At 42.1% G+C, this 13609-nt stretch overlaps 1 protein-coding gene and 1 gene segment (V, D, J or C); one reads left to right on the top strand and one right to left on the bottom strand.

The window, feature by feature from the left end:
• LOC106606764 (uncharacterized) overlaps positions 1-13609 on the top strand; it is a 423559-nt gene that overhangs the window by 282438 nt on the left and 127512 nt on the right. The gene's annotated exons all lie outside the window — the stretch shown is intronic.
• On the bottom strand, positions 7038-13431 carry LOC106606790 (Ig mu chain C region membrane-bound form-like). The segment is given in 8 exon segments: positions 7038-8112; positions 8443-8597; positions 9459-9776; positions 10115-10432; positions 10561-10845; positions 11031-11330; positions 12622-12714; positions 12836-13431. Coding segments are annotated over 6 exon segments (1356 nt in total).

Genomic DNA, 13609 nt, shown 5'->3' with positions numbered 1-13609 from the left:
ATTTAAAGTAAAAAATATTTTTGTTTAAAACAAATTCTTTCTGTTGTCAGAATCCAATAATTATAGTAGTTGTTTAAATGATATGAAGTAGGTAGCCATTTTCCTCCACAGTGGTTTTTGTTATGACGTGTAACACTGTGCCCTTGTAGTTATCATGATGACACACACCCATACAAAAACCTATCCACACACCAGACCAATACATCTATCAGGTACCTGTCATATTTACATGTAGTCATCACAAATCTCTCTGATTCAATGAATTATCTTAGTTTGTCCTCAGCCAATAGAGTTGATCTTGTGAGATATTATAATCCAAATGTATATGAAGAAATGCCAGTTCGTTCTCACCGTCCATTGTGTCTGAAGGATAGTGTGCACAGATGAGCATGATTAATAATACAAATAAAATACAACTTAGAGCGAGTTATGCAGCATCTCTTTAGGTTGTAAAATAAATGTTCTTTGCACTACAGGAATATGAATGAGAATTTGTAAGAATGTGGAGTGTGTTACATATTATGGTACAGTATTGGGACATCATGCTGTAGAACAGTGGTACTCTAAGAAGGGGCAGTGACCCCTAGGTGGGTGACAGAGGTATCGCGTGTCCATATGTGGCGTAGTTTTGACTGGGTGGTTTTGGTGCAACTGCCCCAGGCAATTTCAGTCACATTGCCTCTCAAGCACAATAATAAACAGCAGAGTGTTCTGATCTCAGACTCTTGGCCTCTATGAACTGGGTACTTGTAGAGACGTCCTCAGTCAGGATGAACTGGCCTTTCAGGGATTCTGAGTAGTCTGGAGCATCTGTTGAACCAGAGTTAACTCTCCCAATCCACTCCAGAGCTTTGCCTGGTTTCTGGCTCATCCAATTCATTTAACAGCTTGTAATATCAAACCCAGAGATTTTACTGGACAATTAAACAGTGTCTTCAGGTCTTTTCACCTGAGAAGGTGACTGATACATCTCATCACACCAAACTCCTGCAAACATTATGGAGGCCATTGTATATATTATTAATTCAACAGATGTAACTTTTCTGATTAAAATGTACTGGCTTCATTCTCACCCAATATGCATGCTAGTGTGAAAATAACAATCCCACAGCTGTTCAAAATCATTCTGGTTTCTGAAATGTCACATAACTCTAGTAACTATTGTATGAGTTGAATGATGAGTTGGCAAGATACTGCTTTATATACAGTGGGGGAAGGGAAGTAAGTTTGCATAGCTCGCTGAAATTGTTTTCAGTGATATTCTATATATATTTTCAAAATTGTAGAATAATAGTGAAGACATCAAAACAATGAAATAACAAATGTGGAATAATGTATTAACCAAAAAAGTATTAAACAAATCAAAATATACTTTATATTTGAGATACTTCAAATAGCCACCCTTTTTTCATTCCCAAGATGGCGTAGCAGTGCAGACGTGTTTTGTTCATCCTCTCGTGTACTTTTGTATTTTTCGTGATTTTTTGTATATATTTTTATTTTTATTTTCAATCTCTTTCCGTTTTAACTCAATTATACCTTCCGGTGACCTGCATCACACAATGTGATACAGAACAGCTATTATTTTAAATGTTTAGACCTTATAGCAAGAGCCACCTAGCCATCAGAAGCTAACCAGCTAATTTAGCTACAAGCTATTTAGTCATTGTTAGCCACTGCTAGCGGCCTTTTACCTTCTGCACAGATACCAGCCCTTTTTTTTATCTTGTATAATACTCGCCAGCCTACCAGTATCGGACTGTCTCTCCACTACAACGCCGGATTCCTGCCGTAATCCCTGGACCATTACTCCTGATCTTCACAGCTAGCTAGCACCCACCGAGTTACCCAGTACCGAAGCTATCCCTGAGGCCCACCTCCCGGCCTACTCAGTTGTTCACCCCAACCCCACCCAAACACGGCTAGAACCCACTACTCCACCGGATCCTTGCCGTAAGCTCTGGACCTTGGCACCGGATCACCGCTGCTACCGAGTGGCTATAGTGGCTAACGCCCCATGCCCTGAAGCTAGCACCAGGTAGCCGTGAGCCAAGCGCATCCCCCGGCTAGCAAACTAAATTACTACATCTACAATACCTTTTTCGCCATCTGGCTTGGATCCTTTGTCGACACGGCGCCCCGCCACACCACCACGACTGGTCTGCCGACGAATACTCCATCCACTGTGCCTCCAACGTTGGAGCAGACGCTTCTACTAGCCCCGGGCTACTAACTTTAAGCGCCGTGTCACCCGCGTGCTAGCGTAGTAGTGTCTACTCCGCGGCCTCCATGTTCCATCTACCGCTGCCCCCCTGGACCCTATGATCACTTGGCTACATAGCTGATGCCTGCTGAACTGTCCATTAATCACGGTACTCCATTCTGTTTTTTATTTGTTTATCTGTCAGCCCCAGCCACGAACTCAGGCTGTGTGTGTAGTTAACCGACCCTCTCTGCCCAGTCATCGCCATTTTACCTGTTGTTGTTGTTTTAGCTGATCAGCTGTTGTCTCACCCGTTGTTGTCTAGCTAGCTCTCCCAATCAACACCTGTGATTACTTTATGCCTCGCTGTATGTCTCTCTCAAATGTCAATATGCCTTGTATACTGTTGCTTAGGTTAGTTATTGTTTTAGTTTACAATGGAGCCCCTAGTTCCACTCATCATAACTCTGTTACCTCCTTTGTCCCACCTCCCACACATGCGATGACCTCACCCATTATAACCAGCATGTCCAGAGATACAACCTCTCTTATCATCACTCAGTGCCTGGGCTTACCTCCGCTGTACCCGCACCCCACCATACCTGTCTGCACATTATGCCCTGAATCTTTTCTACCACGCCCAGAAATCCACTCCTTTTATTATTTGTCCCCAACGCTCTAGGCGACCAGTTTTGATAGCCTTTAGCCGTACCCTCATCCTACTCCTCCTCTGTTCCTCAGGTGATGTGGAGGTAAACCCAGGCCCTGCATGTCCCCAGACACCCTCATTTGTTGACTTCGGTGATCGAAAAAGCCTTGGTTTCAACATCAGAAGCCTCCTCCCTAAGTTTGTTTTACTCACTGCTTTAGCACACTCCGCCAACCCTGATGTCCTTGCCGTGTCTGAATTCTGGCTTAGGAAGGCCACCAAAAATTCTGAGATTTCCATACCCAACTACAACATTTTTCGTCAAGATAGAACTGCCAACGGGGGAGGAGTTGCAATCTACTGCAGAGATAGCCTGCAAAGTTCTGTCATACTTTCCAGGTCTATACCCAAACAGTTCGAACTTCTAATTTTAAAAATGAATCTCTCCAGAAATAAGTCTCTCACTGTTGCCGCCTGCTATCGACCCCCCTCCACTCCCAGCTGTGCCCTGGACACCATTTGTGAATTGATCCATCTAGCCTCAGAGTTTGTTCTGTTAGGTGACCTAAACTGGGATATGCTTAACACCCCGGCAGTCCTACAATTTAAGCTAGATGCCCTCAATCTCACACAAATTATCAAGGAACCCACCAGGCACAACCCCAAATCCGTAAACATGGGCACCCGCATAGACGTTATTCTGACCAACTTGCCCTCCAAATACACCTCCGCTGTTTTCAATCAGGATCCCAGCGATCACTGCCTCATTGCCTGTATCCGCTATGGGTCCGCGGTCAAACGACCACCCCTCTTCACTGTCAAACACTCCCTAAAACACTTCTGCGAGCAGGCCTTTCTAATTGACCTGGCCCGGGTATCCTGGAAGGATATTGACCTCATCCCGTCAGTCGGGGATGCCTGGTCATTCTTTAAAAGTTATTTCCTCACCATCTTAGATAAGCATGCCCCGTTCAAAAAATGCAGAACTAAGAACAGATATAGCCCTTGGTTCACTCCAGACCTGACTGCCCTTGACCAGCACAAAAACATCCTGTGGCGGACTGCAATAGCATCGAATAGTCCCCGTGATATGCAACTGTTCAGGGAAGTCAGGAACCAATACACGCTGTCAGTCAGGAAAGCAAAGGCTAGCTTTTTCAAGCAGAAATTTGCATCCTGTAACTCCAACTCCAAAAAGTTTTGGGAGACTGGAAAGTCCATGGAGAACAAGAGCACCTCCTCCCAGCTGCCCACTACACTGAGGCTAGGTAACATGGTAAATCCATGATAATCGAAAATGTCAATAAGCCTTCCTCCTGGCTACTCCAACCCCGGCCAACAGCTCCGCCCCCCCCCCTGCAGCTACTCGCCCAAGCCTTCCCAGCTTCTCCTTCACCCAAATCCAGATAGCAGATGTTCTGAAAGAGCTGCAAAACCTGGACCCGTACAAATCAGCTGGGTTAGACAATCTGGACCCTCTCTTTCTAAAACTATCCGCTGCCATTGTTGCAACCCCTATTACCAGTCTGTTCAACCTCTCTTTCGTACCGTCCGAGATCCCTAAAGATTGGAAAGCTGCCGCGGTCATCTCCCTCTTCAAAGGGGGTGACACCCTAGACCCAAACTGTTACAGACCTACTTCCATCCTGCCCTGCCTATCCAAAGTCTTCGAAAGCCAAGTTAATAAACAGATCACTGACCATTTCGTATCCCACCGTACCTTCTCCGCTGTGCAATCCGGTTTCTGAGCCGGTCACGGGTGCACCTCAGCCACGCTCAAGGTACTAAATGATATCATAACCACCATCGATAAAAGACAGTACTGTGCAGCCGTCTTCATCGACCTGGCCAAGGCTTTCGACTCTGTCAATCACCGTATTCTTATCGGCAGACTCAATAGCCTTGGTTTTTCTAACGACTGCCTCACCTGGTTCACCAACTACTTTGCAGACAGAGTTCAGTGTGTCAAATCGGAGGGCATGTTGTCCGGACCTCTGGCAGTCTCTATGGGGGTACCACAGGGTTCAATTCTCGGGCCGACTTTTTTCTCTGTATATATCAATGATGTCGCTCTTGCTGCGGGCGATTCCCTGATCCACCTCTACGCAGACGACACCATTCTGTATACTTCTGGCCCTTCATTGGACACTGTGCTAACTAACCTCCAAACGAGCTTCAATGCCATACAACACTCCTTCCGTGGCCTCCAACTGCTCTTAAACACTAGTAAAACCAAATGAATGCTTTTCAACCGTTCGCTGCCCGCACCCGGCCGCCCGACTAGCATCAGCACCCTGGATGGTTCCGACCTAGAATATGTGGACCACTACAAATACCTAGGTGTCTGGCTAGACTGTAAACTCTCCTTCCAGACTCATATTAAACATCTCCAATCCAAAATCAAATCTAGAATAGTCTTTCTATATCGCAACAAAGCCTCCTTCACTCACGCCGCCGAACTTACCCTAGTAAAACTGACTGTCCTACCGATCCTCGACTTTGGCGATGTCATCTACAAAATAGCTTCCAATACTTTACTCAGCAAACTGGATGCAGTCTATCACAGTGCCATCCGTTTTGTTACCAAATCACCTTATACCACCCACCTCTGCGACCTGTATGCTCTAGTCGGCTGGCCCTCGCTACATATTCGTCGCCAGACCTACTGGCTCCAGGTCATCTATAAGACTATGCTTGCTAAAGCTCCACCTTATCTCAGTTCACTGGTCACGATAACAACACTCACCCGTAGCACACGTTCCAGCAGGTATATCTCACTGATCATCCCCAAAGCCAACACCTCATTTGGCCGCCTTTCATTCCAGTTCTCTGCTGCCAGTGACTGGAACGAATTGCAAAAATCGCTGAAGTTGGAGACTTTTATTTCCCTCACCAACTTTAAACATCAGCTATCTGAGCAGCTAACCGATCGCTGCAGCTGTACATAGCCCATCTGTACATTGCCCACCCTATCTACCTACCTCATCCCCTTACTGTTTTTATTTTATTTACTTTTCTGCTATTTTTGCACACCAGTATCTCTACATGCACATCTACATATGCTCATTTATCACTCCAGTGTTAATCTGCTAAATTGTAATTATTTGCTCCTATGGCCTATTTATTGCCTACCTCCTCATGCCTTTTGCACACTGTATATAGACTTTCTTTTTTCTACTGTATCATTGACTTGTTTATTGTGTTATTGGCTTGTTTGTTTACTCCATGTGTAACTCTGTGTTGTTGTCTGTGTCACACTGCTTTGCTTTATCTTGGCCAGGTCGCAATTGTAAATGAGAACTTGTTCTCAACTTGCCTACCTGGTTAAATAAAGGTGAAAAAATAAAAACTTGCCTTGATGTCAACTTTGTCTATGCAATCTCCATAGACAAACATTGGCAGCAGAATAGCCTTAGTGAAGAGCTCAGTGACTTTCACTGTGCACCGTCATAGGATGCCACCTTTCTGGAGAGTAACATTTCTGCCCAGCTAGAGCTGCCCCGGTCAACTGTAAGTGCTATTATTGTGAAGTGGAAACATCTTGTAACAATGGCTCAGCCCCGAAGTGGTAGGCCACACAAGCTCACAGAACGGGCAGCCGAGTGCAAAAGCGCAGAGCGTGTGAAAAAAGGATCTGTCCTCGGTTGCAACACTCACTACTGAGTTCCAAACTGCCTCTGGAAGCAATGTTAGCACAAAAACTGTTAATCAGGATCTTCAAGAAATGGGTTTCCATGGCCGAGCAGCCACACACAAGCCTAAGATAACCATAGGCTTGTAAAGCTCACCGACATTGGACTCTGGAGTAGTGGAAACGTGTTCTCTGGAGTGATGAATCATGCTTCACCATCTGACAGTCCGATGTTTGAATTGAATTCATGACTTTTATGACATAGAAGATAATTCCAACCTATTGGAAATTGTGGAAAAATACATTGTGTGTGTAGTAGCCCAAATATCCCCAAGACATGCTACGACATGCTAACCTTTCACCATTACAATAACGGGGGGTTCTAATTATTTGGGGGGTACGGTATTTGTGTGTCTGCAACTTTCATTCATAATTTTTCACGATTCATTCAGGACTGTCCGTAATCATGATAGCATCCACATTAATGTAGGCGTGTTTATAAATGTATTCTGTTCTTATTTTCAATAAAAGTGACTCCAAAATGACACAGTACATTATTTACCATTTATTTTATTGGGCACAAAAACTATCTGAAACACAACCAAAACAAACAGCAAATGCATTGAACAAATTTGTAGAGTCACAAGCTTAATGTAATTATTATGTGCTCGGAATTTGGGACCAAATACTAAACTATAATAAGCAGATTTGACTACTTTAATATACTGTACTGTATAATAAGCAGATTTGTAAAATTGGGGGACAATGTACAGAAAGTGCTGTAATTTCTAAATGGGTCAACAGATATAGATGAAAATTCCCTCGTATTAAAGTTGATAGTCTGCATTTTAACCTCATTGTCATTGAATCATTTCAAATCTAAAATGCTGGAGTCCAGAGCCAAATCCACCAAACGTGTCTCTGTTCCAATACTTTTGTAGCTCACTATATATACAGTATATTTCTGTGTGCAAGCGTGCGTACATTGCTGTTGTACATTTTTCAAGGAAGTGTATTTGTGGCCCTGGCAGTTGCTGGACAGTTTCATTGCCACAGGTGTGGTATCAAGGGGATAGAGAGAGAGGAAGCTGCTTTTGCATTATACTATTATTAGACAAGTTAGAGAACCAAGAAACCACCACAGATCAACTGATAACAGAATGTTGAAGTCTTAGTTGAGTATTACAGATATCCTAACGTTGTTTTAATCTGTCCTGGGAGGAACTACAGCTGTAAATTGGCTCCATAGATAACTCTGCCAAGCAGAAACACTCCAATCAGTAATGTATTTGTATATAGGACGTGTCGTTGGCCCAGTGTTAGCATCCAGTGGATGTCTCAGTAAAAAGACAACAACTTAAAGTGAAAAAGGACACACAGACATCACAGTATACACTTATATTTTAAGATACTGTACAATATAAATCAATGAATTAAAAATAACATATCACCACAATGCTTGAATAATATTGAGAACAACAATACTAATCAATCATAATCAATAATGTATTGGATATATACATAACATTATTACTGAAGAACACTATGCTATAACCATCACAGACCATTATCTTTCTAATCTAGACACATCTATCTCTGCAGTCCATCATGTGTTCTTCACTGCTTCATCTGAAAAGAGGCAGAGACAGATGCAGGTTATTACAATAAACAGCAAAGTGGAACAAAGTAGGTTACCTTTGGCCCACAAAGAGTTTCTCACCTCTCCTCCGTGTATATAATCATATTTGGAAGGGAAAGGAACAACTCTCGCTCACAATCAAATCAAATCAAATGTTATTGGTCACACATATTTAGCAGATGTTAATGGGGGTGTAGTGAAATGCTCGTGTTCAATTAAACACTTGATACATCATTTGTTTTACTTAAAATCGTGACGTTTCAGCTGCCAATGGCCTTCATCAGAAGTCTACAATCACATGAAATAAGTGGTGTCAGTACCTTGACCAGGCTGAGTACTGTGCTGTAGGTGAGAGAGAGAAGAAAGAGGATGATGAAGGAGGAGGTGGTGGACCACAGGCTGCTGAACTCATCCTCATCGTTGTCTGTGCAGCTCAGAGCGAAGCCCGCCTCAGGCTCAGTCAGTAGGATGTTCGCTGAGAACAGGGAGAGAGACAGGTGGTGAGAAAGGGACATACACTTGTGTCTGCATGTGTGTGTGTGTATTTGTGTGTGTGTTTGTGTGTGTGTGTGTGTGTGTTTATGTGTGTTCATTTGTGTCTGTGTGTTCATGTTTGCCTGTGTATTGTAAACCTGTATTGTGTTGGTCTTTATCATTTTCTAACAAATACAGCTACTTGAGTTCAAATGATATGTACACACACAGACACACACATCAACCCACAGAGAACACATAACACTGATCTGTGCAGACTCATATCTTGGCCTAATATTAAAATGCACACCCAGTCACATTATTTAAAACTACACCTAAACACAAAATAGTACATCCATGACCACCTTACTGGAAGCATTGTACTACTATGTAGGCTCTTCAGTACTGTTGTGTCTTTTCATGACAAAACAATGATCTTCATTCTGTTTTTTATGTAGAATAGACCAGTATATTTTTCTAAGACTTGAAGTAATTGATATACGAACACCAAACCATGTGATCTCATATGCGGTATTGTTTATTAGCCAGTCTCCACATTAGGAAGACACATTGAACAATGACAAAGGACAACAATGGCAACACAAGACTGTGCAATAGGACTGACATTTTACAAAACAGTAGACTGGACAATATCACATTAGACAATATGTTTACAGTCAACAAAACAATGACAACACTAACATGTTAAATTTAACTCAACAAGGACAACAATGAATTACATATTTGAGGACAGCAGAGCAAAAACCTAGTAATTGGCTATTCTCACCCACAGATGAGTCAATAAGAAGACACAACGACACAACACACACAGGTTAAAATCACTTGTCTTCACATGAGTTACCCATGGACTTGGACACTCTCCTCTCCTTAAGTGCGGTGTTGTTGTCCGAGCCGGCATGCTTGACGGCGCATGTGAAAACCAAGTTTCTCTCCCACTTATCCTTGGTGGTGGTGAAGACGCTGGTGACGAAGTAGTTGGCTTTCTGGGTTTTCTGAGGAGGGCTGGTGACCCCCTCCTGGTACTGACCGCTGTCCACCTGCCACATGATGTAAACATCACAGAGAGACGGGCAGACCACCAGGCACACCAGAGTCACTTCCCCCTCCTTCTTGGTGTCTTCCTCCGGTAGAAGGTGGACAGACACTGAAGGGGCTACACCTGCAAGAGGATTGATTTTAAGGAGAAATGTTACACTCATGTACATGGAGGTACATGTGAACACCAGTATGTGAATATCAGTTTAAAATGAACCTAGTGGTCCTTAACCCTGGTTCTGGAGCAACACAGGGGTGTGCAGGTTTCTGTTCTAGTCCAGCACTAACACACCTGATTCAACTAAGCAAAGGAGATGATTAGTTAATGATTAGTTGATTTGCTGACTCAGGTGTGTTAGCGCTGGGCTGGAGCAAAAGTCTGCACATCCTGTGCCTCCCTCTCCAGAACCTGGAGTATGTGACCACTAATCACAACCACATTGAGACGTTTCAGTGACCTACTTCCTTTGGTGAAGCTGAGGTCCTGAATGACCGGTGTGTCTTCACCACTCTTCATGGCAGAACACTGGACTTTGTTCACATTGGTCCACTCCGTCTGGCCTATGGTCAGAGTACTGACCCTGCTGTTCAGGTTGCCCTTTGATTCAATATTTTTCAGATCGATGCCATCCATCTTGTCCTCTCCATTGACCTGCCAAGTGATAGTGGTACCAGACACTGTGTCCTGGTCTGTACCAGTGATGACACATTCCAGCACTGCTTGGTTGTCCAAGAACACCTCTCTCACACGCGGTGGGTTCAGAGTCACCGTCAGTGGTTCTGAAAAGGGAGAGAAGCAATGGGAAAGAAAGTATGACATGTTACTGATGAGGAACTACACTAAATAATAGAGATCCTGTATGTGAGCATGACATCAATTGTAGTACAGTCTACTCCTATATATAGACCTGTTTTGGAGATCGTCTTGTTGATGGTTTGTTCCTGGTGCTGCACCACACAGCTGTACTTGACCTTGTTGTTCCAGTTAGTGTTGATGACCTTCAGCAGACTGCTGCCTGAGTAGAGGCCTGACGGCTGTTTGACTAGAGTAGGGGTCTGGCCCTCCACCTCCATGTCATTCTTCTTCCAGGTGACAGTGACTGTGTTGGAGGTGAAATCTTCAATCATACACATCAGGTACTGGGTGGTGCCAATGGGCGCCGACAGCAAAGACACTGTTGGAGACTTTGGGACTGAGTAGCGGGAGGTAAAAAAAAATTATGCACGTTAGTTTAACCGCTTATTGAAATAATACTGATATTTTCAAAGACATCCACGGTAAAAACCTTATATTCAGGTTTTCTAAACAGAAATAGTTTACACCACAAACATTAAAATGCAATCTAAAGAAAAAAACAGTATAATGACCACATCTTACCTGTTTTTTTGATGACTGCTGTCTTTCCACCTCCAGGATGTTCCACAGAACACCTGAAAGACTTTGACTTTTCCCAGTCATTCTTAGACACGCGGACCTGACTGACTCCGATGTAGGCTCCCCCGCTCTGAACCGAAGGGTACTGGACAAAGTCTGTCAGCGGACTCTCGCTGGCGTCTGTCCATTTGAAGGTGATTGAGGAAGGCGAAAAGCCGGTAGCGACACAACCGATGCTGTAGATGTCGTTAGAAGGGGTTCCACAGTTCATAAGAGGGAATAGGGAAGAGGGGGCTGTGGTTGCTGCAAGAAAGAAAGAAAGGTAACACTTTATTTGAATGTACAAAAATGACCAGGTAACTACTAGAAATTACCATGGTCATTACACAATTATAACCTGAGAACTACTATAAGGCACCATTTAGTTCCATGTCGTTGGTTGTCTTGTATTCTTTGAGGTATAACTACCACTACGTTTCTAGTTTTATTAGTGTACAGGATACAAATGCTATACACCATCTAACAAAATGCTTACTTGCAGGTTCCTTCTCAACAATGCAACAACAATAAGAAATAATACAATATAAGAATATGAACAAAGTAACTGGCTCAGTAGAATAGAATAAACACTTTAGAAAAGGATTATGCCAGTAAGGCACAATTAAATACACATTAACACATTAAATTGCAGACACATTTACCAGTAAAAACAAAACTGTAAAATATAACATACTGTTTCTCTAATCAAACCTTTTAAATAAATGATTTATATGGATTAAGGTGATGCCAATTTATAGGCTAGATTAACTCTTATTATTATACCTATAATCCGTTTATGTGTTAGACTCCCATATGAATAGCCTACATTTTCATTTTCACATGGTAATTTCTGACCTAAAGCAAAGCCTACATAATCAACTAATTAAACATGAATCGCAAAAAGTGAAAGATGTATGTGGACAGATGAACAAACAATATACTGCCTTACCTAGGTGTGCTACACTAACAACATTATCCAAGTAATAATGTCTACTTTTCTCCATAAAACAATGATTTATCTACAAACTACAACAACTCGATTGCATGAAAGAAACATACATACAATGGCTTACCTGATGATACTGTGACCAGTGTCCCTTTCCCCCAATAGTCAAAGTATCCATACACAATGTTACAGAGGCATATGCCAAGCAATACAAAAACCACCCTCTTCACAACAATCTGTTTCAACTCATCATAATAACTTCATCACTGAACCAAAGTAATTTGGTTTGTAAAGAAAAAGGTCTAAATAGATACTACATTATACGACATACTACACTCTTGGTCAACAAGATGGATCATTTTCTCTTAGACTTTAGGAAACAAACGTCTGCTTTATTCTACAACAGCAGAACCTAGAAATTGAGGAACTATTTGACTTTCAAGGAAATAAGAAAATTGAGGCAAAACATTTCTTTAGCGGACTATGAACAGGTCTATTCAATGACATTTTGCATCTGAAAAATGCATTTGACAAAATGTTATTCCTACACACAAAATAGAATGGGAAAATTAAACATTTGATGGAAATAATACATTTTGCTTTGCTTACCTGTTGAGACGGTGACTTGTGTCCCTTTACCCCAGTAGTCAAAAGCATCACAGTGCTATGTCTCCATCCAATGCCTGTACAAAAACACTGCACCTAAATAGGTTGCTTTAGTCCTGATACTGAATCCAACAAACATGAAAATAAGTGCAATATCACAATATGATCAAACACTTGATTTCTTGAGGACATATGTTGTGAATTCAGTTTTCTATACCTTTTAAAATCTGATGCTCAGGTCCATGTCATGACATCACTCCATCAAAACATACTTTTTGAAAATGTAAAAAAAAGTACAATGGGGTTATATCAACATCAGACGGTCATTTGAAGAATACTGTATGGTTTCTCCATATTGTCCCAATCCCCAGGCAAATATAATGCAGGTTTTGTCTCCGAGGTTTTTGTACAGCCTCATTTCACTGTGTCCCCAAACCCCATATCACAGTGATATACTCCAGCACAAAAACACCTCCTTCACATCTCCATAGGGATTCCATTTGACTCTGTCTGCTCTCAGTGAGGTATAAGAAACATAAAACCATGCATAATACAATATAATATAACAATACTAAAGATTCTTACAGTATCATATTCATCTATGATTTGGTGGATTAATCTTAATTGTTTGGTATTATTGTTTCTGACTAAAGGTTTATCCATTGTCAGTTTGTAACAGTTGTTTCCACATTTTTTGATTTATGTTGCAGTATAAAACCAAATATCATGGCTATGGCCAAAATCATGTTTATGGTGATATTTCATTTGGTTTATATTGGTACCAATGTCCTGGGGGGTGATTATTTGACCTGTTCAGTGTTGATGTGACCATACAGGAGCAAAGGGGTCTTTGTATGGCGTAATATCACTGTGGCTCTCAAAGAACCCCAAATATAACTGTATAGTCACAGTGATACACACCATAACAAAAACCTCCCACCAGTACCACACAGGATAGCAACACATTCAGATGGTATGTGGATAGGTAGTA

Source organism: Salmo salar, chromosome ssa06 (assembly GCF_905237065.1).
Source record: "Salmo salar chromosome ssa06, Ssal_v3.1, whole genome shotgun sequence".
NCBI lineage: Eukaryota > Metazoa > Chordata > Actinopteri > Salmoniformes > Salmonidae > Salmo > Salmo salar.
The sequence above is the reverse complement of the archived record's forward strand: the minus strand, read 5'-3'. Positions and strand labels throughout refer to the sequence as shown.